The 25,676-nt window shown below is 38.4% G+C and overlaps 3 protein-coding genes across 10 annotated transcripts; 1 reads left to right on the top strand and 2 right to left on the bottom strand.

Annotated features, from left to right (window-relative positions):
* Positions 1-5,366: 5,366 nt before the first annotated feature.
* Positions 5,367-10,622, bottom strand: LOC120358020. The gene has a single exon (XM_039450425.1). It carries the CDS (start codon positions 10,620-10,622, stop codon positions 5,367-5,369), a length of 5,256 nt encoding a protein of 1,751 aa, XP_039306359.1.
* Positions 10,623-13,876: 3,254 nt separating this feature from the next.
* Positions 13,877-23,470, top strand: LOC105196430 (1-phosphatidylinositol 4,5-bisphosphate phosphodiesterase gamma-1). 7 transcript variants are annotated; one of them, XM_039450300.1, is made up of 20 exons: positions 13,877-14,122; positions 15,293-15,487; positions 15,701-15,850; positions 15,933-16,071; positions 16,243-16,405; positions 16,598-16,911; positions 17,117-17,323; positions 17,396-17,816; positions 17,999-18,310; positions 18,436-18,617; positions 18,767-18,944; positions 19,046-19,111; positions 19,560-19,751; positions 19,891-20,112; positions 20,215-20,421; positions 20,682-21,063; positions 21,138-21,277; positions 21,384-21,491; positions 21,588-21,680; positions 21,773-23,470. In XM_039450300.1, exons 2-19 carry the CDS (start codon positions 15,313-15,315, stop codon positions 21,600-21,602), a joined length of 3,573 nt encoding a protein of 1,190 aa, XP_039306234.1. In that variant the 5' UTR covers positions 13,877-14,122; positions 15,293-15,312; the 3' UTR covers positions 21,603-21,680; positions 21,773-23,470. The 7 variants fall into 7 exon arrangements, with proteins under 7 accessions (XP_039306234.1, XP_039306232.1, XP_039306231.1 ...); XM_039450298.1 differs by having other exon boundaries at positions 13,877-14,279; positions 15,296-15,487; XM_039450297.1 differs by having other exon boundaries at positions 13,877-14,279.
* On the bottom strand, positions 23,450-25,632 carry LOC105196426 (ferritin heavy polypeptide-like 17). 2 transcript variants are annotated; one of them, XM_011162362.3, is made up of 4 exons: positions 25,394-25,632; positions 24,469-24,570; positions 23,985-24,268; positions 23,450-23,901 (listed from the first exon to the last, which is right to left on the bottom strand). In XM_011162362.3, the coding sequence occupies exons 2-4, from the start codon at positions 24,563-24,565 to the stop codon at positions 23,593-23,595; spliced, it is 690 nt and encodes a 229-aa protein (XP_011160664.1). In that variant the 5' UTR covers positions 24,566-24,570; positions 25,394-25,632; the 3' UTR covers positions 23,450-23,592. The 2 variants fall into 2 exon arrangements, with proteins under 2 accessions (XP_011160664.1, XP_011160666.1); XM_011162364.3 differs by lacking the exon at positions 25,394-25,632 and adding an exon at positions 25,064-25,236.
* Positions 25,633-25,676: the final 44 nt, after the last annotated feature.

Here is a 25,676-nt window from a genome sequence, read left to right as displayed (position 1 = left end):
GAGATATTTTATGCCAAAATCGTCGGATTAAGGCATAAAATATTTTGTATTCCATTTTTTTCTATTTTACTCGTACTTTTTACGCTAAATATTCTGAGGAAGTAATTAAATCTTAAGATTGTTCCATTTAAAACAGTAATAATGACTTGCTTGAACTATTAAAAACGCTTTTATCTAAAAAGATTACATTTTCCTATTCCATATCTTATTCTCGAGATATTTTAGAATGTCCATTAAAATGAAAAACCCTACACCTATAATTTCAGTCATTCTCTTCAAATATTATTATTCGTTAATTAACATTTATCCGTTAGAAGTTGCAAATAAGCATTCGGTCGCGACCGGGTAATGTTTTTTCTGTTTCGCGTCCTTTCCGTCTCATTTCCTAATCCTTGTCTCTCGCTCACACTCACTCAATAGACGCGCCTGCGCATAATGAGACTTGACCGTCCATGCCCATATTTGGAATTCGTGCATCTTTTTTTTACGGGGCTTGTCCCGCTCATTGTGAAGATACGGAACTAGCAATATAGGAGTATTACATATATGGAAATCATACATGATCGTGCAGTTCACGTGAAACTTTTCACTTTTCACGTTTCCGCCTTAGGGAAAATGTTACATGATAGACCCCCTGGGGGTCGATTGCGTATTCCAAAACCTAGTGAAAATGGTAAAAGTGAGCTCTTACTCGATTGGCTACTTTTCACCATAGTGGAAATGCGACATTTCTCACGTGACATTGCTCGGCAAGTATTTTGATGTCGAGTTCAATCAAACTGTGTCGAATTTGGTAGAGTTTGCGGAGTCTTGTATCGTTTCAGAATGGAGTACCTTTTACTTTTTATCGAGCAAGAGGAAAATGCGAATTAGAAAAAAAATTAGAAAAAGAAATTTAAATTTATTAAGAAAGAGACTGAGAGATACTCAGGATACATTCGATATTCTAGATAATATATTCTAGATAATACATTTGTAACGCTGGTACTTTCTCGGTGTCGGTTACGGGATTTAGGTTCAGGATCGGATGCTCGGATGTGCTCGCCGGATGTCCGGGTTCGTATCAAATGATAACGCCGTAGTTTGGTAGTGAAAACGAAAGAGGTTAAATATATTTGGCTATGCTTTAGTACAAAATGAAATCATACAGTCCCGATATTGTTATCGGATAACACCGTACTCCTCGAATAGTATTGCGGCACTTAATTGCGCGGTCGTCGGCCCGCGTGAAATCAAGAGATCGGTCACAATATATTCGCGGTGCACTTAATATCTAAAACACTTAGAAGAACGTATTTTAGGAACTCCGCGAGTAGTAGTACGGCACGGGAGTGCTTAATTGCGCGGTCGTCGGCCCGCGTGAAACTAAGAGAACGGTCACGATGTATTCGCGGCGTACTTACGATCTAAACGGAGCGGATTCCAGAAGCTTCGGAAACGAACGGACAGGTATTATGCGCCAGGCGCTCGGTAGTAATGATCGGAGTGGCCGTGAAGCGGCTAACTTAACTTACGTGTAAACGGGCCGTTATTGGCCCGCGCGACGGACGGTCGCGATACGCGGAATCGGTAGTACGTGGTGCGGCGAACGGTTCCGCGATGCGCGAGTGCGGTCGACGGTAGAGACCTAAGCGGTCTTTTCCTGCGGAGTGTTGTCACCCCGTAGGGAACAGGTTTGCGGAATGAGCCTTAGAACGGTGTCGGGCATCCCCGACGGTGGTGCTGGTCTCGAGAATCCCCGAGAACGGAATTGCGGGACGGACGGTTCCTGTTGGCCGAGAATACCCAGCCGCGGAAACGACGAGTATTCCCGTCGCGGACGGAGGATGGGATTGGCCGAGTATTCCCAGCCATTAGGACCGACGAGTATTCCCGTCGCGAGAAAGTTAGAACGAGAATGCCCGTTCCGGGGAAGTGCTTGAGAATGCCCAAGCTAAGGAGCGTCGAGAATACCCGGCGCAGGAGCGGAGTAGGTTTGAGATCGGTGGCTCGGAGCGATCTGATCTCGGCTGCTCGCTGTCGGCTTATATAGCAGTCCGCGCGGTCGCACGCACTAATCAGCGCGCGCGGTGGGGCCGGCCGAAGTAGGGACGCTTGCCGAGCGCGGCGCGCGGCACGCATGGTAGCGCGTGATCGCGGCATGCTTAACTGAACGCGCGCACGTGTTTGATCTTACGCGTTGCGTTCGGCGGCGGAGAGGCGTAACGTTACACATTGTAAAATTGTATAAAGTATATAAATAAATTAATAATTATATAAGTATATAAATAATAAATAACAATAAATAAATAATAAGATATAAATAATATAAGTATATATTGTAAATCAATTATGCAATATTTACGCACCGTTTTTTTTAAATTGATATCTTACTCGGAACACGCGTCGTCAATCGTCAACAGGAGGGACTTTGAGATTATTGGAGATTAACTCAGAGGCGACGCACCGTTTTTTAAAGGTTATGTGAAGTTTTCTACCATTGCACAGTGGGACAGAATCCCGAAAAAGTGGCAAAAAGTCGATTTTAGAATTGCAGTAAAATATATTTATCATTGTCATCTCAATGTATCGAAATATGCTGGATTTAAATTTTATAACATTTGGTCGAATACTTTTATTTTGGCAGAGTTTTGAATATAAGAATAAGTCTTAAATTAAGTGAACAACATATATTATTAAAATGCTATAAATTATAAAATTCACAACATATTTCTTAAGTTTTATTATTTATTATTTTTTGGTATATATTTATGAATGTTTTTAATTATTAATAATCATTTAATATTATATAAATTAAAATTTTGTATCGATTAAGTTGAATATTTTTACATTTTTGCAAGTCAAAACTTGCTATCGATTGATTATAATCGGAGATACCGCTTCCTAATGGAATTTTCTTTACACCGGTACGTTCTCATATTATGTCCCTTCAAAAAAAACCTGCTACTTTTTGCTACTTCGGCAAAATAACTGTTCTACTCGACCGAACGTACTGTAAGCCGCCTGGCGCTTGCTTGACAGTGCGTCAAGCAACCGCCAGGCGGTTAAGGCGCGCAATACTTTCTCGCAGTAGAAATGTCAGCAAAATTGTATATAAGTGTTGTTTCATTTGGAATACTGTACATTCACGCGATATACATGTATATATTTTCGTGAGTGAGCGTATCTTATTGAATATACATTTGGAATTGGATTTATTTTCGAATATCAGGTTTTAAAAGTAATCACAATTTAATAATCAGCCATGTCGACTTTATTATTTACCAAGCGAGAAATTATTGAACAATTTTTCATGAAACCTGGTATTGACGATAGGATTTCAGCGGCTGTAAGTTACGTTTTGTCTAAGCTAGGAATGCATATTTCTAATATTAAGGATAATGAACTGCGGCAATTGAGAACATATGTATCTGCACTCAGTAGCAAGCATAAGGAGAAATGGAATGGCGTGAAGAGAATAAAAACAAAGTATGAGTCAAAACATAAAAAATGGCTGGACTCTGGTTTTATTATTCCTAACATTTCAATGCAAAATGCTGCTTCTTACACAGTTGCTGGTCGGCCATCTATTCCATTTCAGGAGAAGTCTGATCGATCAAGAAGGCTAGAAGTGGCAACTATTAGTAAGAAACATAACAACGACCCACTGAAACTCATAATGGCATGCCGTCATGCAGCAAGGATTTCAGGACAAAAAAATATAGTTGCAGTAGTAAATAAAGTTTTGAAAAATCCTGAAAATGCACAACAAATAATTTGTGAGCCAAGACCAGTAATCATTAAGATGACTCCTCTAGAAGGATTGATCTACTTACTAGATCGAAATATGTCCAAAGACGATTACATTAGTATGCGTTTAACTGTAAAAGCAAGAGGGGCGGATATTTTTCCAGCATATGCTGCAATTGTAGCTGCAAAGGCGGAATGTAGACCGCCAATAGAAGTTTTTAAAATCACAGATACTGTGGCAGAAGTTCCTTTGCAACTTCTATTAAACCACACGGTAGAAAGAATTATAAAACTACAACAAGATGTAATCATTAAGAGCATGGAAAATAGTAAGACGACAGAACTTGAAGCTGTTTTAATTTGTTCATGGGGATTTGATGGAAGTTCTGGGCATTCGGCGTATAAACAACGGTATTCAGATATGAGCATGAGCAATATTAACGATGAAAATCTTTTCGCTACTACGCTTATACCGTTACGCCTATCAACTTCGTCAAACATTATATTGTGGAATAATAGAGCTTCACAATCTGCAAGATTTTGCCGCCCTATTAATATTCAATATTGCGCCGAATCAAAAGATCTTATCTTGAATCAAAAGCAATGTATTGAAAATCAAATTGATAAACTGGAAGCATTGGAAATCATGTTAAACAATTTAAAAATTAGAATTCATTTTTCATTGTTCATGACTTTTGTTTTGATTATACGCTGAACGGTATTTTTGCTCGGAAAACTATTCGAGAAAAGGGATAGGGAAAGAGGGGGCGAAAGAAACAGAGGGGGGAAGAAAGGTTATGGTAACAGGACTGTACAAAGAGTGCGGAAGGCAAACAAAGCGATGGGAGAGAATCACGTGTCTTTCACATTAAATGTATTTTAGTAAGTAAGTAACGACAGTAATAAACTCTTATTAAAATGATATGACAACTAAAGAGAATATAATGAATCAAAAAAAGAGGTAGTAGTTAGCTGTGTTGGACGGTCTGTTGCACTCGGTGGGGGCAGGGATTGGTAGTTCCGGCAAGCCGCAGTGAGATCTTCGGATTGCACGGTTGTCGGAAGTTCGCCTCACTCTATCTCGTCGTCCGTGATCCTCTTGACGCTGCTATAAGGGAGAGATTTGCAGTTCCTTGCAATAGGCTGAGAGCCCCAACCGACAGGCTAGCAGCCTCTAGATTTTTCTGTGCGTACGTAGTACGTGCGTGTCTCGAAAAGAGAGAGAGAGAGAGAGGAAGCCACGATTGCAAATGTGCTAACAGCACCCGACTGTCTACTCGAGTTCTTACTTTCTCTAGGTAACCGTGCCTCGGTCGTACATGTGCTAAAAGCACCCAACTGTATTAGAAACTCTAACTTGAACAATCGCGTAAAGCCGCTGCGCAGCAACTCACTCTTTTTTCAGCAGACCAGAAACACGTGCGTCTCCCCCGATCGTAGACAAAAAACCGAATGACGCAAGACGCTGCTGCCCTCGTGACAACAGCGCCACGCGCGCGTAGTAATACATAGCCCAAGAGATGCGCGTAGGGACGCTTGGCCCTAGCGCGCACCTTATTGCCATCCTGTTACCTTCCGAAGGAGCGGTACTTTTTGAACATACCGCCCGCCTTCGTTAATGAGCATTAACGAATATGTCACAATGTGTCTTGCTCGATCGGAAGGGGACAAACTTTTGCAATGGGTCGTGTTAGGACTGAAGTTTGAGTTTGTATCGTGACAACTCGAGTATGACCGTCCTTACCCGGGTGTGTTTGGATAATGCGCCCCAATGGCCATTTTGAAGGCGGGTACCGATCATAAACTACCAGAACTAAAGTCCCTTTCTCGAGGGATTTATTCACTCTGTTCCATTTGTATACCGAAAGATAGCGTTGAAGACACTCCTTAGACCATTGTGACCAAAACGACTCAAGCTTCTGCCGAACTAGTTGCCATCGCGATAATCGACTTAACTTAACCGTGTCCAGGGAAGGTTCCGGAACAATAACTGGAGCACTACCCAGCAAGAAGTGCCCAGGTGTAAGTGCGTTTAGATCGTCAGGGTCGTCAGTGAGAGGGCACAAAGGCCTGGAGTTGAGAACGGATTCCACCTGTGAAAGTAGGGTAGTCATTTCTTCATAAGTTAGGAGAGTATCCCCTATAACTCTACGAAGGTGGTATTTGACCGATTTAACCCCCGCTTCCCACTTCCCTCCGAAGTGCGGAGCGGAAGGAGGGTTAAACTTCCACTGCGTCCCGTCATTTGCAAGTAGCGTGGCGAGTTTGGTTGACTCCTCCGTGGATTGCGAGAATAATCTTCGTAATTCCGCGTCTGATCCTTTGAGCGTAGTGCCGCAATCGCTTGAAAGCGTGACGCAAATTCCTCTTCTTGACGTAAAACGCTTATACGCGGCGATGAAAGCCTCCGCAGTGTAATCCGTAACCAATTCTAAGTGCACTGCAGAAGTCGAGAAGCAGACAAATACCGCGATGTAAGATTTATACGTGCGTGCGTTCTTCCCTTTCCACGTTTTCGTCACGAATGGTCCTGCATAGTCAATGCCCGTATGTTCGAAAGGACGATTGGGCGAGACTCGGGTAGCGGGTAGTTGACCCATCAACTGCTTTGCCCTTGTCTGTCTGTAGCGGGCACACTTAACACATTTGATGATGAGAGATCGGACAGGAGCTCTTCCTCCTATAATCCAATACTCGCTTCGTAAAAGAGATAAAGTGATCTGTGTGCCTCCATGCAAGGTCCTCAAGTGAGCATCTCGAATAATGAGTGACGTCAAAGTTGATTCCCTTGGTAAGATTAGGGGATGCTTTTCATCTTGAGAAAGAGAAGAGAATTGAAGACGACCTCCGACTCGCAGAAGTCCCTTGGCATCTAGAAATGGTGTGAGACGGACAAGCGGACTTGACTTTGAAATAGGTCGCCCCTTGGAGAGCAGCTGTAGATCACCCTGAAATGAAGCCCTTTGGATTTCCTTGACCCAGTAGAATTTAGCGTCCACTAACTCTTGCGTAGTTAGAGGACCGAAAGTTGACATGGCGGTACACCTTTTGAAACGAGAGACTGCTCGTTGACAAGTGGCCGTAATTCGGTACAACTTCACAAGGCTGGAATATCGATTGATTAGATCCCATGGCGTATAATTCTTGGTGTTAACTGAAAGAACCTTCGTAGGTCTTTCTTCAAGGTTTTCTCGTATGGGCTTTTCCGTAGGGAGTCTTGGCCAGGCTGACGAAGGTTGGGAGAGCCATGAAGGCCCACACCACCAACTTGAAAGCTCCGACAGCTGTGAGGTTGTTAGACCTCGTGTAGCAAAATCGGCCGGGTTGTCCGTACCTGGCACAAACCTCCACTCGGCCTGAGGTATTGTTTCTTGGATGTGACAAACTCTGTTATAGACAAAATCCTTCCATCGAGAGGGATGGCTGTTCAGCCACGTATGTGTGATAGATGAGTCGGTCCACAGTATTATGCGTAGATTCTTCCATTCCAATACGTGTAACAGATGGGAGACCAGTTTGGTTAATAAGACTGCACCTGATAACTCTAATCGGGGGACTGTCAATCGCTTTAATGGAGCGACCTTGGTTTTCGAGGCCACAAATCTGATGTTTACTGCCTCTTCCTCGCACGATGTCCGTAGGTACACAACAGCTGCCATGGCTTGCTGTGACGCATCACAAAACCCATGAATCTCAACTTGGCGATCGTTAGAACACCCTATCCATCGTGGGAGCGTGAATTTTGGCGTATCCTGAAGAGATCCGATAAATGTAATCCATTTACTAGCAACGTGGTCTGGCAAAGGGTCATCCCAACCTAATTTTATCGTCCATAATTCTTGAATTAGGAGTTTGCCAGTAATGGTGATCGGAGATAGAAACCCTAGGGGGTCAAACAGTTTTGCTATAGTAGACAAGGTAGATCGTTTCGTGATCACACCTTCTGCTGGAAGAGTATATTTAAAAATAAAGGTATCTGTGGATGGTTGCCAGCCAAGTCCCAACGTGTAGACGACTAAGTTCTCCTTATGTTCTATGAATTTAGAGTTATTTTGTTTATCTGTGGAGACAGAAGAGAGCATGCTCGAATCATTGCTCACCCATTTTTGTAATTTGAAGCCGCCCGCCATGCACAGTTGATTTAATTGCCTTACAATTTCTTGAGCTTGTTCAAGAGTATCCGCACCTCCAAAGATGTCATCGACATACCTTCCTTTGCTTAACGACGGAACAGCAAGCGGGAACTTTGTCCCTTCATCTTCTATCAACTGTTGCAAGGTACGCAGGGCTAAGAAAGGAGCACAAGCCAAGCCATACGTTACGGTAGTGAGGTGGTATGTGCGTAAATGACCTTCGTTGTCAATCCAGAGAATCCGTTGGAGATCCCAGTCATCCTCCTGTACGTTAATCTGCCTGAACATTTTCTCTATGTCCGTAGAAAACACATAGCGAAATAGTCTAAACCATATTAACACGTCGAACAGATCAGTTTGAAGTTTAGCTCCAGTGTGTAATAAGTCGTTAAGTGAATGTCCGGATGTTGTTGGACTCGATCCGTTAAAAACCACACGTAATCGCGTAGTAAGACTATGCTCCCTTAAAACTCCGTGATGAGGAAGATAGTAAGTTATCGGAGGGTCAGTCGTATCTTTCGGAACAATCTTCATGTGATTCAGTTTTTCGTACTCGTCGATGAAATCTGCATACAACCGCGAAAACTCGGAATTGGAAGAAAATTTGCATGACAACTTCTTGATCAATCGAACGGCTTTGGCCTTGGAATCCCCCAGTTTATTGACAGGCTCCTTGAGGGGTAATCTCACTACATAGCGACCATGTTCCGTTCGAGAATGAGTAGACTTAAAATGTTCTTCACAAGCCTGTTCGTCGGTGGACCGAGATGAAGTCTTGAAAGGAGCGATTTCATCAAGTTCCCAGAATCTACGCATTAGGCCGAATAGATCACTTTCGAGTGATACGTGAAAACTTTGAGAACCGCCAGGTGTTGATTGAGAACTCGTTGGTCCGGAAATAATCCATCCAAGTTTTGTAGCCTGAGCCATTGGAGCGTTATTCGATCCCTTTCGTATACCGTTTTGAATGATTTGACCGAAGACGTCGGCTCCTAGAATAACATCAATTGAACCGGGTGCTAAATAATTCGGATCCGCCAACTGGATCCCGTCCAAATGTGACCAGCCGTGATTCTTCAAGGAGACCGATGGAATTGTCGACGTGAGCTTTGGTAAAATATGCGCGGCTATTGAACACTGGAAGGAAGACTTAAAATGAGGTTTTATGCTAAAGGAGGTCATGCCTTTAGTTCGGTTAGACGCGACACCTCCTATTCCAATCAGTGGAATGTGAGAACGAGTACGTGGTAGCCGTAGACGCTGTACTAATCGTTCCGTAATTAACGACACCTCCGAGCCTTGGTCAATCAAAATTCGTGCGTGTGAAGAATTTCCGTGTTCGGATGTGATAGTAACCAGAGCGGTTGCCAGTAGAACATATGGCGTTTTGACTTCATTTCCAAGTGCAGAATGTAAAACCTGAGAGCCGGTAGTTGTCTCCGTGTTGTCAGGCTTAGTTGTAGTCGGTTCGTTAGGTTTTCCTGTTGCCAATTTCGCCGAATTGCTATTAGACTTTGTGCTTTCCAAATTGCTACGATGAAGCGTGGTGTGATGCTTTCCAGCACACTTTCTACAACGTGTAGTTATACGACATGCTGATGCCCGATGCGGGCCGAGACAGTTGAAGCATAGGTTATGTTTCTGGACAAGTACTACGCGTTGTTGTACAGTTTTGGAGACATATTGCGGGCAACTGGCGGACCAATGATTTTCGGAACAGAACGAACACGATTTAACGGTCTTGTTTTTGCCTTGGTAATGAGATTTGACACTACTTGGATTTAACTGAGAAACGAACTTTCCCTTTCGCGTTTCATGACCCTTCAGATTCATAAGTCGATTTCGGAAGAACTCTTCAAACTGTTTCCATGTCGGAAGTTCGTTAGAGGGACCCCGATGTAGATCCCACATGTTTACGGTATCAGAGTCGAGTCGCTGTATGACCATAAAAATTAGAATATCATCCCAATGATGAATTGGTCTTCCCAACGTGTCTAAGGTTCGATATGTCTCCATAACGCCAGTAAACAATTTCTCCATTTCTCCCGCTGTCGACTTCGTCATCGGCTTTAGACTGAATAATGACGTTCTCGCGGAATTGACTAACATCCTTTTGTCTTCGTAAAACGACACGAGAGCTTTCCAATCGTTAGAGAAATTACCGCCCGTAAGCATAGTGTTTTTCAATAGATTATATGCCGATCCTGTTAAACTAGTCTTCAAGTATTGTAATCTTTCGATGTTAGTTAGTGAGGAATTGTTTATGACTAAACTAGTAAAGAGATCTTTGAAATAGAGCCAGTCCGCGTGATTTCCATTAAACTTGGGAATGTCATAGCGGGGAAGTTGCGATCGATTAATAAACGCGACGATCTCGGAAGTTGATTCCGAAACGTGCCTTGAAGAGGACGTTCCCGGAATGCTTCCATATTCCGATTGTGAATCCAAAGCAGAATTGAACCGTTCTACAGACTCTAAATAACTTTCGTTTACGACGGAAAATAAATTATCTTTAAAATAGGAATGCCTCATTATACTCTCCCTATCGTTGTCATTCAACTGTTTAACAGCCAATGTAATGGCATCATGTTTTACACAGAACTTGTCCCAATTATCCTTGAGCGCCGAGAGGCGTACGTTGATTCTTTGAGAAGTTACACTTTCCATGCCATTCTTCACAAGATTTTCATAGGATTGCCCTATGGTTTTCATAAGCACGAGCTGCTGCTCAACATGATGCTCGACGTGAGTTAACCTCATGATTCTCTCCTTCGTTCACCGCCGAATTAATATATCCGAAATAATCTCCAAGCTAATATGTCCGAAATAATAAATCTGAAATAATATATCCGGCTCGAAGGACCAAAATGTTTTGATTATACGCTGAACGGTATTTTTGCTCGGAAAACTATTCGAGAAAAGGGATAGGGAAAGAGGGGGCGAAAGAAACAGAGGGGGGAAGAAAGGTTATGGTAACAGGACTGTACAAAGAGTGCGGAAGGCAAACAAAGCGATGGGAGAGAATCACGTGTCTTTCACATTAAATGTATTTTAGTAAGTAAGTAACGACAGTAATAAACTCTTATTAAAATGATATGACAACTAAAGAGAATATAATGAATCAAAAAAAAGAGGTAGTAGTTAGCTGTGTTGGACGGTCTGTTGCACTCGGTGGGGGCAGGGATTGGTAGTTCCGGCAAGCCGCAGTGAGATCTTCGGATTGCACGGTTGTCGGAAGTTCGCCTCACTCTATCTCGTCGTCCGTGATCCTCTTGACGCTGCTATAAGGGAGAGATTTGCAGTTCCTTGCAATAGGCTGAGAGCCCCAACCGACAGGCTAGCAGCCTCTAGATTTTTCTGTGCGTACGTAGTACGTGCGTGTCTCAAAGAGAGAGAGAGAGAGAGAGGAAGCCACGATTGCAAATGTGCTAACAGCACCCGACTGTCTACTCGAGTTCTTACTTTCTCTAGGTAACCGTGCCTCGGTCGTACATGTGCTAAAAGCACCCGACTGTATTAGAAACTCTAACTTGAACAATCGCGTAAAGCCGCTGCGCAGCAACTCACTCTTTTTTCAGCAGACCAGAAGCACGTGCGTCTCCCCCGATCGTAGACGAAAAACCGAATGACGCAAGACGCTGCTGCCCTCGTGACAACAGCGCCACGCGCGCGTAGTAATACATAGCCCAAGAGATGCGCGTAGGGACGCTTGGCCCTAGCGCGCACTTTATTGCCATCCTGTTACCTTCCGAAGGAGCGGTACTTTTTGAACAACTTTAATAGATGGTAAAGTTTTCAATATAATAACAGGTACGAAGTCCATGCAATCTTGCTCCATTTGTCAAGCAACGCCAAAGCAATTTAATGATCTTGCAAACATTAAATGTGAAACAGAAATCTTTCTACCCAATCCAAAGTCACTGCAGTACGGAATTAGTCCTTTGCATTGCTGGATTCGATTTTTAGAGTGCTGTCTGCATATTTCGTACAGACTTAACGTTAAAGTATGGCAGATGAGAGGACAAGATCTTAAAGATGAATATGCGAGACGAAAAAAAGAGATCCAAACGATTCTTTGGAATAAATTAGGATTAAAAGTAGATAAGCCAAAAGCAGGAGGAAGTGGTACGAGCAATGATGGTAACACTGCTCGCAGGGCATTTGAAGATCCAAAACTGTTTTCTGAATGTCTTGGACTAGACTATACTTTTGTTTTTAATTTAAAAAATATTTTAATTGCCTTGTCTTGTAAGTTTCCGATAAATAGCGTTCTTTTTAACAAACTGTGCCTTGATACGGCTAAAATTTACGTATCTCACTACTCATGGTATCCTATGCCATCATCTCTCCATAAAGTTCTTATTTATGGTGCTCAGATAATTGAAAATAGCATATTGCCAGTGGGAATGCTTGGCGAGGAAGCTTCTGAAGCCCGAAATAAGCATTACAAAGCATATAGGAATGAGCATTGTAGAAAAAACAATCGTACAGTAAATTTACATGACATGTTTTGTAGATTAATGGACACATCGGATCCTATTGTATCTTCTTCTAGTCTTAATTTGCGAATTCGAAAAAATAAAATATTACAACTTCCCACAGAAGTCCGAGATTTACTTATTGTACCCAAAATAAATACAAATGTAAATACAGAATATGACGAAGAGGAAGAAGAAAATTTAACTGAACTTCCAGAAATATTCTCATCCTTGGATGAAGTTGTGTTGTCGGATGAACAAGTTGAGGAGTAAAACTCTAATATTAACAAAATTAATAAAAGTAATAAAATATTAATATAATAGTTCAAAAAGTAAAAATAAAAAAGTAATAATTAAAAAATTAAAAAAACAAAAAAATAACAAATATAAAAATTAATTGAAAAAATAAAAATAAAACAGTAATAATTAAAAAAATACAAATAATTTACAAAATAATTTAATAAGTTCCATTAGGATAGGTTGTACATAAATATATATTAGCGCAATACTGTAAATAAATGTACATAGCATAAGTAACTCAGCCACTACTGACGTGCCGGTCCCAAGCCCGGATATGATGAGGAGGGAATGCATTCAATTTTAATATTCAATATTAGATTATTCTTTCCTGACAATACACTACTTTCGGTAAGGTAGGAGTTGTTAGATTATAATTATTATTTTATGTTGCCATATTGGATCTGCCATTTGAAATTTCGAAATTGTAATATCAAATGCGAAATCTGCGACTCCAAAATCTTTATATTAGTATATAATTTCACAATTTCAAACAAAATTAACTTTAGACGGAATTTCTGCCACTTTTTCGGGATTCTGTCCCACTGTGCATTGCTCGCACTCGCATTTGTGATTTTCACTCACGTGAGCATAGGAATATCGCATTTTCACTATGCTCATAGCCAATCGCGCGTATTTTTTCATGTGAGATGAAAATACGAGAAGTGAGAAAAGTCGACAAAGATACAGAAATCGACCCCCTGGCGGCTAGTGCCCATTCCAGTTAGAGTATAGTTCAATGATGTCGATTGTAATGCGTGGTACTGTGAACTTTAGCAGAAGTCAGATATCCATAGACCACTAAAAGAAGAAGTAGAAGATCAGAGAGGCACATTCATTGAACTATACTCTAACTGGAATGGGCACTAGCCGCCAGAAAACGTGACGAGAGAGAGCCATTTCGAAGAGCCACCTTTCTTTGTCATTACAGTCACGTTAGATAGCTTTGCAGTACCGGCACATGAGAATAGATAAACGAGCGACTTGAATGACATACATAAATAAAACAAAAGCAAAATTGTATTATATTTTTTTAAGTATTTAAGTAACTTTTTAAGTAAAAGTTAATTTCTTCCTCGTTTCCACGAATTCCGTTACATGCTGTATCAACATGAAAACAAAGAAGAAATTTAACTTTTGAGTAAGAATGTAAGGTAAATGCTAACGCATGCGCAGAGAACGCTTAGAAAAAGAGAGGTGGCCCCTCGCATCATGCTATTTCTATCACGTTTTCCGCTTACGGACGTTATATGGCAGTGCTCATTCCAGTTAGAGTATAGTTCAATGGGCACATTCTACTGCAATTGGGAAGTCACTGAATCGAAGATTGACAAATGCGGCAACGATGCGCCGCCTTATGCGTTAACCAATCCGTACGTTGATGGTTGATCCTTGAATGTAATTTCGTACGTCGAATAGTACGCCGCGTCGCGCCGTCGTGTTTCACCCACGCACGCAGGGAATAATCGGAAGTCTCCAATTCATGTAAGCGCGAATTGCCGAAACGCGATATACCTACATATGATAAGTGAAAGCAGTACAATATATAATTGTTATCGCTGTCGCACGGCGATCAACCGCACAACCGGATCAACTGATCAACTACAGAGAGGGTGTCGTTTCGCAGATAGATAAGTATCACGTAAGCATCGTGATAAAGATGAATGGAAATTGTCGCGATTGTTACGTTATCGAAAAGAATTTACAATATGGCGCGATAACCACTGTCAATGTTTGCTGTTGACAAAGACCATTATCAATAAATGTTTTAAAACTTTAAAGCTGGTACTTTCGAAAAAGCGAAAGAAATGAGCATCAGGCACATTTGAAAATGATGAAAATATATACACGCAAATAATTGACCGCTGCACGCATGTGTATTCGCTGTTAGGGCCGTCACGCGCCACGTTGTTACAACCAACATTTGTTTATACTATACGCCATGGATATGTTCATGTTCTATTGCAAAATACAATCTTTATACGTCGGCTAGGTTATGTTTATTTTCTCATAGAGGTTAGGTTACCAACTGTTATTTCGACTGACGCGACGCGTCACGCGAGACGCGACAAGACAAAAAACTCATCGGAAATGCGAATATATAAGATTTTTTTCATTTTTCTCGCGAGCATCGTAGGCACGTAGGTCTACGTAGGTCCCGTATCCGTAGGTCGTAGCGCGACGTGCACGTAAACGTAAAACGGTCGGATTATAAATCAAGATTTATAAATTAACACACCGCACACCGGTATACCTCGACTCCGTTTATGTAGTCGCAAAATAGATATACCAGTTTATAAGGTGCATACAAGAATTAAAATGTTTCATAATAAATCGGATGCTGTCCTATGTAATTATTTTACAAGACAAAAGATGTTACCTCCTATCACTAATAACGATCTGTGCGATTTGCGTCACAACTTTCTGTACAATTAAGTCTTATGTACTTTATTCTGTGACAAGTTATCCCGTCATTTAATATATACCTGTTTTAAGTGCAAATACCTTCACAGATATTATTTTTGTTTTCAACTAAAATGTATTTTATCAAACACATTTTTATTTGTCAACTTGATACAAATCATTTGAAAGTTACAAGTGAGATTTAACCAAGTTTATATCGGTTTATTTCATGTTGTATATTATTTATTGCAGCAGCGCAAACAACTTCCAAAATGAATGGAATTATTCCTGAAATGGAACAGATTATTAGTCAACTTGAGAGAGGTACCGTAGTGACAAAATTTTTTCCAAGAAAACGACCAGAAAAGAAAACTCTTATGATAAGAAGGGAAACTAGGCAGATCGTTTGGTCAAGGAGTGCGACTTCTAGACCTTTCGATGGTTCAGGTAAGATCCTGCCTACAATCCCATTTTGTACATGATATACAAATTTGTACCCTCCATACAATTGTATCTGTAACTTTGCTTTGTAAAAGCTGCATAATATGATTGATTGTGCGATAAATTAAAAATGTATCAGGAGTTGCAGCTGTTTGTGCATATTTGAATTACATTAATTATATGAATTATATTAATGTTAGATATTATATTTATTTATAGTGGAAATAAGAGAGGTGAAAGAAGTAAGGATAGGAAAACAATCTAAAGACTTTGAAAAATGGCCTGAAGATGCTAAAAGAATTGAAAATTTAAGATGTTTTGTGATATACTATGGATCAGAATTTAGACTGAAAACTCTTTCCATATCTGGTAAGTGTTATACAAATCTATCGAATCAAGTGTTGGTAATTGTTTCTACAGATTTCTTACATACTCGGTATTTATCTCTTAGCTCTTAGTGAAAAAGAATGTGAACTGTGGGTCAAAGGGTTGCGTCACTTGGTACAAGATACTATTAATGCACCATATCCATTACAAGTTGAAAGATGGCTAAGAAAAGAATTTTATGCGATGGAAAATTCTCGTGAAACGTACGTTTCTTTTTCAACAATTTATTATACCTTTTATATATCTCTATACTAAAATATAATTGCAATTTTTGTTTGACATCAGTCAAAGTGTATCATGTATTTATGTAACGTTATTTCTATATCAATCGTATATCCTATAGTATTTTCATATTTTTTATTATTGGCTGACAGGGTCACGTTGAAAGATGTGAAAGCATTTTTGCCTCGGGTTAACTGCAAAATTGCTACAAATAGACTTAGAGAATTGTTCCAGGAAGTAGACACGAGAAATCGAAATGAACTTGGTTTTGATGATTTTGTCATTTTATATCATAAACTGATGTTTGATCAAAATGTAAGTAAATATTCTCGTATGAGAAATTTTTTTCTGTGTGCCGCCAGCATTTATCTATGAATTGTAATTATAATTGATGTGGAAATACACTTCTGACAAGAATAAAAGTTTCGTATATTTTGCGCTCTGCACAAATTGCGCTAAACTCATTTGCTCGTTTTCTTAATGTATAATTGGTGTATTTTTTTATAGAATCTTGCAGATTGGCATAAATTGTTAAATTATTCTAAAAATGGACAGACTGTTACGCTTCAAGAATTCCAGAATTTTTTAATAACTGAGCAGCAAGACAGTTTGGGGAATAATGAATTAGAAGTATCACGTTTCATTAGAGATTATTTACAAGATTCTCAAAGGGACATACAAGAACCATATTTGACTTTCTCAGAATTTATAGACTTTTTATTTTCTAAACACAACGACATATGGAATCAAAAATTTAATCAAGTTTCTCAAGATATGAATCGGCCCCTTGCATACTATTGGATATCGTCATCGCATAACACGTATGTAATTCTTGGGCCCGGTTGTTCCACCTTTTGATAAGTATCAAGTAAATTTAACTGTTAGGTAAACCTATGCAAATGCATAGGTTTACCTAACAGTTAAATTTACTTGATGCTTACCAAAAGATGGAACAACCGTGTTATAAAGTAATAAAAATGGACACATATGCTGTAACAACCTGGACTACAGGGCGTAATTTTCTAGGTACTTGATGGGGGATCAGATTAGCAGTGAAAGCAGCTGTCAGGCGTATGTGCGTGCACTAAGAGCAGGATGCAGATGTATAGAGCTCGATTGTTGGGATGGTCCAGATGGAATGCCATTTATATTTCATGGACACACACTTACCACTAAAATTAAATTTTTGGACGTTATCAAGACTATCAAGGAGCATGCTTTTGCTACATCTGAGTAAGTCTGAAAACAAACGGATTATGTCTACATAGATATTATTTTTTAATGACATGCTTTATTCTCTCCTAGATATCCTGTTATTTTATCTATCGAAGATAATTGTACTTTACCTCAACAACGTAAAATGGCAATGACTATGCAAGAGGTATTTGGTGACATGTTGTTAGTCCAACCTGTTGACAAGAATGAAACTTGCCTACCTTCGCCGTACGCATTACGTAGAAAAATTTTGTTAAAACACAAGAAACTTCCAGAGGGTGTTGACGAAGCCTCATTTCTTGTTCGTAATGACGAAAGCAGACAAGAGATGGACCTTAGAAATACTGTGAAAAATGGGATTCTTTATCTCGAAGATCCTATTGATAGAGAATGGAATCCTCACTTTTTTGTATTGACACAACAAAAGTTATTTTATACAGACACATTTTCAAGAGCACAGGAAACCGAACATGATGAAGATGAAGAAAGCGGCGTTCGGAGATCAATGGATGTATGCACATTTTATATACCAAGTACAATGTTAATACGAGAGAGAGAGAGAAAATAATCAGTTAATTTATGATGAATCAATTATGATTTATGATAGATATAAATGTATTATGTGTTATTTATGTGTGTTCATTTTTTATTTAACGCGTTATATTTAAATAATACTTATTGTCATTTTAAAAGGGCGCGCCAAACGACGAGTTACACTTTGGAGAGAAATGGTTTCATGGAAAATTAGCAAGGGGACGAGTGGAGGCTGAAGAATTATTACGACACTATTCCTATCTTGGAGATGGTACTTTTCTAGTACGACAATGTGTTACATTTGTAGGTGATTATTGTTTATCGTTTTGGCGTAAAGGAAAGGTGAACCATTGTCGTATTAAACTGAAACAAGAAATGGGTCAAACACAGTATTATCTCATTGATACCAATTGTTTTGACAGCCTGTACAGTTTAATTACTCATTATCGTAATCATCCACTTAGAAGCCAAGTGAGTACACAAAAAAACTATGTTGTAAGAAAATATTTGATATTTCCTGAATCGAGAGATACAGCAAAAATATTTTTGAAACAAGATTATACCACAGTATATAATTGTATGTCTTTGATGTACAGGAATTTTTAATCACATTACAAGAACCAGTGCCTCAACCAAACAAACATGAAGAAAAAGAATGGTGGCATCCCGAATGTACTCGAATCGCGGCAGAAGAGATGTTAAAGCGTATACCTACAAATGGTGCATTTTTAGTAAGACCTAGTGAAAGAGAAAGTAATTGCTATGCGATTTCATTTAGGTATGTTTCTTTAAAGTTTTTTTTTTAGTATAGCTCTCTGTATAGATTGTATAAACAAATACTTAATTTATCTCTTATTATATATATATATATATATATATATATATATATATATATATATATATATAAATTTATGTATTCTATCATAGAGCAGAAAAGAAGATAAAGCACTGTAAAATAAAACTTGAAGGAAGGCTGTATACTACTGGAACTGTAGAATTTGAGAGTTTAGTTGAATTAGTCAATTATTACGAACGACATCCGTTATTCAAAAATATCAAATTAAGTCACCCTGTTAATCAAGATATTATCAGAAGAATGGGGTTGGTATGTATTTGCTTTTGTATTTTTCTTCAAATTCATATAAAATACGTAATTATCTAAAAATTAGAAGAAGAATACTTTTTTTTCTTTTCCTTTATATTTAGGATAATGATGATGGATCTGTTTATGGCATCCCTGGTTATATGGATCCTACAAGTTTTACATCAAAAGTAAGCTTTTTTGAGATCATGCAGAGATATAACAATTAAATTCATATTAACTCATTTTTATAACTTATATGTTGAAATGCTGTGTGTGCGTGCGTGCGTGCGTGCGTGCGTGCGTGCGTGCGTGCGTGCGTGCGTGCGTGCGTGCGTGCGTGCGTGCGTGCGTGCGTGCGTGCGTGCGTGCGTGCGTGCGTGCGTGCGTGCGTGCGTGCGTGCGTGCGTGCGTGCGTGCGTGCGTGCGTGCGTGCGTGCGTGCGTGCGTGCGTGCGTGCGTGCGTGCGTGCGTGCGTGCGTGCGTGCGTGCGTGCGTGCGTGCGTGCGTGCGTGCGTGCGTGCGTGCGTGCGTGCGTGCGTGCGTGCGTGCGTGCGTGCGTGCGTGTACACACATACATACATACACTAAGTAAATATATTAACCATAGATGTATTGATCTATCAAATTACTTTAAAGGTTACCGTTAAAGCTATTTATGATTATAAAGCTAGAAGAGACGACGAATTGACATTAGTCAAGCATGCTATAATTACTAACGTTAATCCCCAAAGTGGAGGATGGTGGAGAGGGGATTATGGTGGTAAAAAACAACATTGGTTTCCTGCTAATTACGTGGAACAAATTGATCAACAAGAAACTCAAGGAGATGTAAGTTTTGAGTTTTATATTTATACATATGATAGTAATAGTCAAAAAAAGTTACAATTGTAAAACATACGCGTATGCGTGTTCTATAATTATTACGAGTAAATTATGTATCACATCTAAATAAAGAATATTTTTTTAGTCAGCGGATTCTATGATGCTTGGTAGTTTGCAAAAAGGTTCATTGGATATAATGGGTGCTGTAGTAGAATTAACAGTTGGGGAAAGACCAGGTTTGGAATGGATTTTAAGAATACAAAATCCTAGTATGTGTTCAGTATTTGAAATTGCAACACCTTCGAAAGATACTGCATTAGAATGGATGTCAAGTATTAAAGAGACTGCACAAAATGCAAGTGTTAGGGTAAATATTTAATTTCTTTTATATGTTTAAAATTAAATGTTTAATTTTATATAAAAAGCAAATTGTGCGTTTTTTTTTCTTTTTTTTTTCTTGTTTTGTTAGGAAAGTCAACACAAGGAAATGGAAAGGGCATGGAGAATAGCCAAGGAAATGTCTAATCTTATAGTATATTGTAGATCAGTTGCATTTAACATAGAACGAATAAAAGCTAAGGGGTTTACGTTCAATGAAATGAGTAGTTTTCCTGAAACAAAGGCTGAAAAATTAATGTGTCAACAAGAAAATAAATTTTTTATAAAATATCATCAGGTAATGTACAAAGTACCTTAGTAGTGAGACCCTCCCCTTTCCTCCCCCCCTTCCCCTCCTCCCCCTTCCTTTTCCTCCCCCTTTCCTTTTCTCTTCCCCCTTTCCTTTTCTTCCCCTCCCCCCTTTCTCTCTTTCTGTGTATTTGTATATTTTAACATTTTAATGTATTTACGCGAGCGCACGCACGCACACATATCTGTATGTGAATATATTAGAATATAAATCAGAATAAATGTTTATCAAATCATTTTTCTTCATAGATTCAATTTAGTAGAGTTTATCCAAAAGGGCAACGCATTGATTCATCTAATTATAATCCTGTACCAATGTGGAATTCTGGTTGTCAAATGGTAGCTTTGAACTATCAGACTGGAGACAAATCAATGCAATTAAATCAGGCTAAATTTAAGGAGAATGGCAATTGTGGCTATTTATTGAAACCAGAATTCATGTTCAGACATGACTTTAATCCATATGACAAAAATACATTGTATGGAGTTGAATCGCTCAAGATTAGCTTAAAAATTATTGGAGCGAGGCATTTATTGAGATCAGGAAGAGGCACTGTTAGTCCATCTGTCGAAATCGAAATTATAGGCGCAGATTTTGATTCTGGAACAAAATTAACAACAAGGACGATACGTAAGTATCTACATTACAGTTACAAAAATTACAATTTCATTAAACAGCATTATAAATATCAACTCTTACATTAGAGGATAATGGATTTAATCCAATGTGGAATGAAACCTGTGAATTTGAGACATTCAATCCATATTTTGCTCTTATACGATTTTTGGTACAAGACGAAGATATGTTTGGCGATAGCAATTTCATAGGACAAGCTACTTATCCAGTGAGTATTTAATCATTACTTAAAAACATTTATGTTTAATATTATTTAGGGGACATTTTCTCTTATTTAGGATCTCTGTTTCTAATTTGATTCTCATTTTGTGCAGGTACGCTGTTTAAGAACAGGATATAGGAGTGTTCCATTAAAAAACATGTATAGCGAAGATCTTGAGCTTGCTTCCTTATTAGTACACATTAATGTTACAACTTTATCGGTAATGAGAAATTGCATTCAAATTATTCACATTATATTGATATCTAAAATTTTTATAATGTAGTCTCACTTTAATAAAAATTTTTTTTATATATAGGTACATAATGCATAAAATAAATCAACAAAGATTAAATCTGTGTTATAGAATATTAAAATTGTAAACTAGTAAAATTAGCGTATGAGATGGAGAGTAAGTATTTAGCTTGGATAATTGTGTTGTATATGTATATACATATATCTCTGCGTTTATGCAAATATACTAATGTTATCTGTTTATTTCAGATTATATACAAGTTATTAGTTAAATGGAACGTGTATTGCAATAGTGCATAATTTCATAAAAGTAACATAGATCAGATTACATATTGTTAGAAAAGTATATATTTATGTTAATTTTTGACAAATTATATATTACACACACACACACACACACACACATTGCAACAATTTGTATTATATATAGCTGCAACAATTTATTGGAAGTATTTCTATAATTGCAATATAAAAGAAAGATAAATAATTTAAATAAATATTCTCTGACTGAAAAAGGGAAGAATTAAAATTTAGAATAATTAATTAAAAAATGGTTAATACAGTTTTTTAAATTTAAAAAATAGTTTGTATGCATTGAAGTAAATATCTATAAATAAAACAAGAGAAATTTAATAAATAGCACAAAAGTATACTATGGCCGAGCATCTTAAGACGTTACTTAAGATGATCTTAAATATAAGAATCGACTATGAATACCGGCCTTATAATTGGCATGTGCGTTACACAGATGTAATTGCATTTAACAAAAACTATAGAAAAGATGTACAGGGTGTTCATTAATGGTTGAACCCACTTTTTACCATAGGAGCATGATTTACCGACAGATATGTATTTCTAACATATTATTATATTAGAAATAACAAATACGTGTTCCTATAACGTGGGGACAATCATTAATGAACACCCTGTATAGCATATAAGCCTTCTTTGAAACGCATTTAAGACAAACTTACCGCGTTATATACATATATAATACAGGTTATAGTATGCCTGCTTCTGTGTTGATAAAATAAATGTAGCAGGCAATAATAGTTAACAAAGTAACGTTATATGTTGCTTACAATCAACAGCTATGCGTACGTGCGCGCACGCGAGCGTGTACATGCATGTATCACATCTAAAATTGAAGCATAAATTTATGTACACAAAGAAATTATATTTGTGTGCGCGCTTACACACACACACACACACACACACTCTATCTCTATCTCAATGGAAAATTAATAATTGTATTCTTTTATCCTCTCTAGTCAAAAATTCAGACGTCATTAATTGAAAGATTTTATTAAATGTATGTTCAATCGCGGTATTCTATCTGTATTGTAGAAACAATGAGTAATGCTCAATTAAATCAGATATCAATATTTGTTCCAATTACGTAGTTAGCGACTATTTAAAGTATTATTCTATCGTGGACATCTTCGATAGGGAAAGTCTTCCTCGATAATTATACACATGTGCGCGTTAGCTTTATATAGCTATTTACAATCAATCCATCAGTCTTCCCAATTGTAGCACGTTCTATAGAGATGCCGTTATATTAATTTTTTTATATACTTGGATCGTGTCATACATTAAAATGTCACCTAATTTTGAACATTGTATTTTTTAAATATGTATAATTATAAATCAGAATTGTGAAAAGTGTACGTCCGCTGTGCCTGTACTTTGTATCAAGAGCGATACGCAACGAGACATGCCTGTGAAAAAAAAAACAGATCCATAGAAAATTCGACATAATATATTTTGCTTTGTTACAAGTGCGATTAAACATATCGAATTAAAAAGGTTTTACAAAATAGGCCTACGGATATTGTAATCGATAAAGAGAATTGAAAAGAAGTATGTATATGTAGATGTGTTGGATGTTGAATGTATTACGTACATACATTACATGTCACAGAATATAATAAATTTCTATATGCATTTATTTCTTGTATTTTACATATAAAAGATGTAACATCGATTGAAGATAGATAAAGACAAAAATAATAATAATAATATAATTAACGTATATGTATGTATTCCAAGTTGTTGTGGATAGCTTATTACAAGGTTTTCTGAAGGTATTCGTCAAACAGGAATACAGAAAGAGATGCGTCATCTGTATCTTTTAGCATGTTCTTAAGGTCATTTGAATAACCTGCTAGCTGTCTCACACGTTCGGACAACGATTCCATGAAATGTTCCTCGATATAATGAGCAACAGCCGCATCGTTTTTGGTGTGATGCTGCGTTAGCGAGTGAATGCGTAACGCTTCGTTGGCAAGTTGCTTCTGACTCTCGAGTGCTTTAGCCAGACTATTCAATTCAGTCAGTTCCACTACTTTGCCGCGCTCGTTGCTACTGTCTTTTGCCTACGAATAAAATAACATTGATCAATGTGACTTGATTTTGTAGGAGAATGTGGCCGGCTGAGAAATAAACGTGCAGTACTCACAGTTTCCGTAGCGTTTTCATGTGGAAGCTGATTTATGTCCATCGAGCCACCACGCTGTGTGATATATTTGATCAAATCTATCGCATCTTGCCACAATTTGTCTGAGAGTTGACGGTACAATCCCTTAAACCCTTCTCGATTAGCCTCATAGTTTCCGAAATGCGTAGACATCAGAAGAAATTCAAAACTTTTTTCAATATTAGCGATCGCAAACTCTCGTAAGTTAATCTCAAGATCGTCAATATGTCCATATTTAGCATTACAGTGTGGTATTAATCCATTACCTGAAACAAAGGATTAAAATACATTTTTTTCAAGATTTCGCGCTTTCATCAAAAAGTCGATTAAATTTGCATACATGTATTAAAAATGGCAAATTGAGATTGGAAAATTAAACAAACGATACAATTGGATATGATAATTGAGCAAAAATAGCCATCCGAAAGGTAATGTTAATATTTTTTCAACTATTTTATCCACGTACTTTTAGGGCTGGTGCTGCAGAAAGTCTCAACGTCGTTGTAACAGTTTTCCGCAGAAACAGTCAGGAAAAGAATGGACAATACTCCAAAGAACAACATCTTTGCTGAAATAGATGATAAAAGTTGAATACATAAATATCTATTGTGTATATCTACATGTCCAAGATGCGTATATGTGTTAATGCGTGTGTATATGTATATTTATATATAAATCAAGTCTACCAGTTTATAAAATCATTTATTGTCTATAACAGTGCCATCTGATGATAACACCAACGCTTTTGGCTATGCGATATCGTTCCGAAGAAATCAGAGAGGCAAATAACAATGCCACGACTAGATGAGTAAATAATAGCCAAATCATCGAGTGTCCCAAGTTATACCAGAAATTTGACTTTAACTGCGTTTTTGAATACATAAATTATATATTATTACATAATTGTATTTTATTTTAACTAAATTCTTAAGGAATCTATTTATTGCTATAACATTTTATTAAAAGTAAAACTTGAATCTTCTAATTAAAAATAAATAAATAAATAAAAGATTGAATCTTCAGTATTTAGAACACTCAATAATTAGCTACTCACTACGTACCGATTGTGAGCAAGTGAGCAACGGGTACGAAAGAAGCGACTCGAAGTTATCGAGATTACGATTGAACTCGCGAGCTCGCTCGATCGTTTGCGAATCGCGAAATAACGATCAACGCACGTTATCTCTCTTCCTTTCTCAAAAGCGGCTCGTGCACCGCGCGATCGTGACGTTACTCGCGGCGCGGCGCGACGACCGACGACGGCATGACGCAACAAAGAACACAACGAAATGCGTAATACGTTTCGTACCCCACGCGAAAACAAGGTGCCCCCTCGAAAAAACGCGAGCAATCTGGAGCAGTCCTTTTAAGAGTATCTCTTATCTACGTACCCGTGTGAAAAGGAATTATCGAAACAAGCTCGAGTGATCTCTCTCACTCTCTCGTGAACGGTGCGCTAACGTTCGATGGGAAGCAACGTGAATACTCTCGCTTCGACGTTCCCCCAATAATGAACGTTGCCCACTGCGGAGATGCAAGTTTTCACGCAGTCACACACTAGTCATAGTCAGCTGACGGGGCTGACGGGGCGGCGCGCGGCGCTGCGCATGTGTAGGCCACACAAGTCACAGTGGTGTGAATATACCGTGAATAGCCGACGGGGTGTAGTGAGGG

Source organism: Solenopsis invicta, chromosome 6 (assembly GCF_016802725.1).
Source record: "Solenopsis invicta isolate M01_SB chromosome 6, UNIL_Sinv_3.0, whole genome shotgun sequence".
In the NCBI taxonomy this organism is placed as follows: Eukaryota; Metazoa; Arthropoda; class Insecta; order Hymenoptera; family Formicidae; genus Solenopsis; species Solenopsis invicta.
This window is presented reverse-complemented; position numbering and strand designations above follow the sequence as displayed.

Coding starts and splice junctions, on each gene's coding strand:
- LOC120358020 (XM_039450425.1), bottom strand. CDS start 10,622: ATGAGGTTAACTCACGTCGAGCATCATGTTGAGCAGCAGCTCGTGCTT.
- LOC105196430 (XM_039450300.1), top strand. CDS start 15,313: ATGAATGGAATTATTCCTGAAATGGAACAGATTATTAGTCAACTTGAG. Junction 16,406..16,597: donor AACTGATGTTTGATCAAAAT/GTAAGTAAATAT, acceptor ATTTTTTTATAG/AATCTTGCAGATTGGCATAA. Junction 20,422..20,681: donor TTTTTATAAAATATCATCAG/GTAATGTACAAA, acceptor TTTTCTTCATAG/ATTCAATTTAGTAGAGTTTA.
- LOC105196426 (XM_011162362.3), bottom strand. CDS start 24,565: ATGTTGTTCTTTGGAGTATTGTCCATTCTTTTCCTGACTGTTTCTGCG. Junction 24,269..24,468: donor CTGCAGCACCAGCCCTAAAA/GTACGTGGATAA, acceptor CCTTTGTTTCAG/GTAATGGATTAATACCACAC. Junction 23,902..23,984: donor ATGAAAACGCTACGGAAACT/GTGAGTACTGCA, acceptor TTTTATTCGTAG/GCAAAAGACAGTAGCAACGA.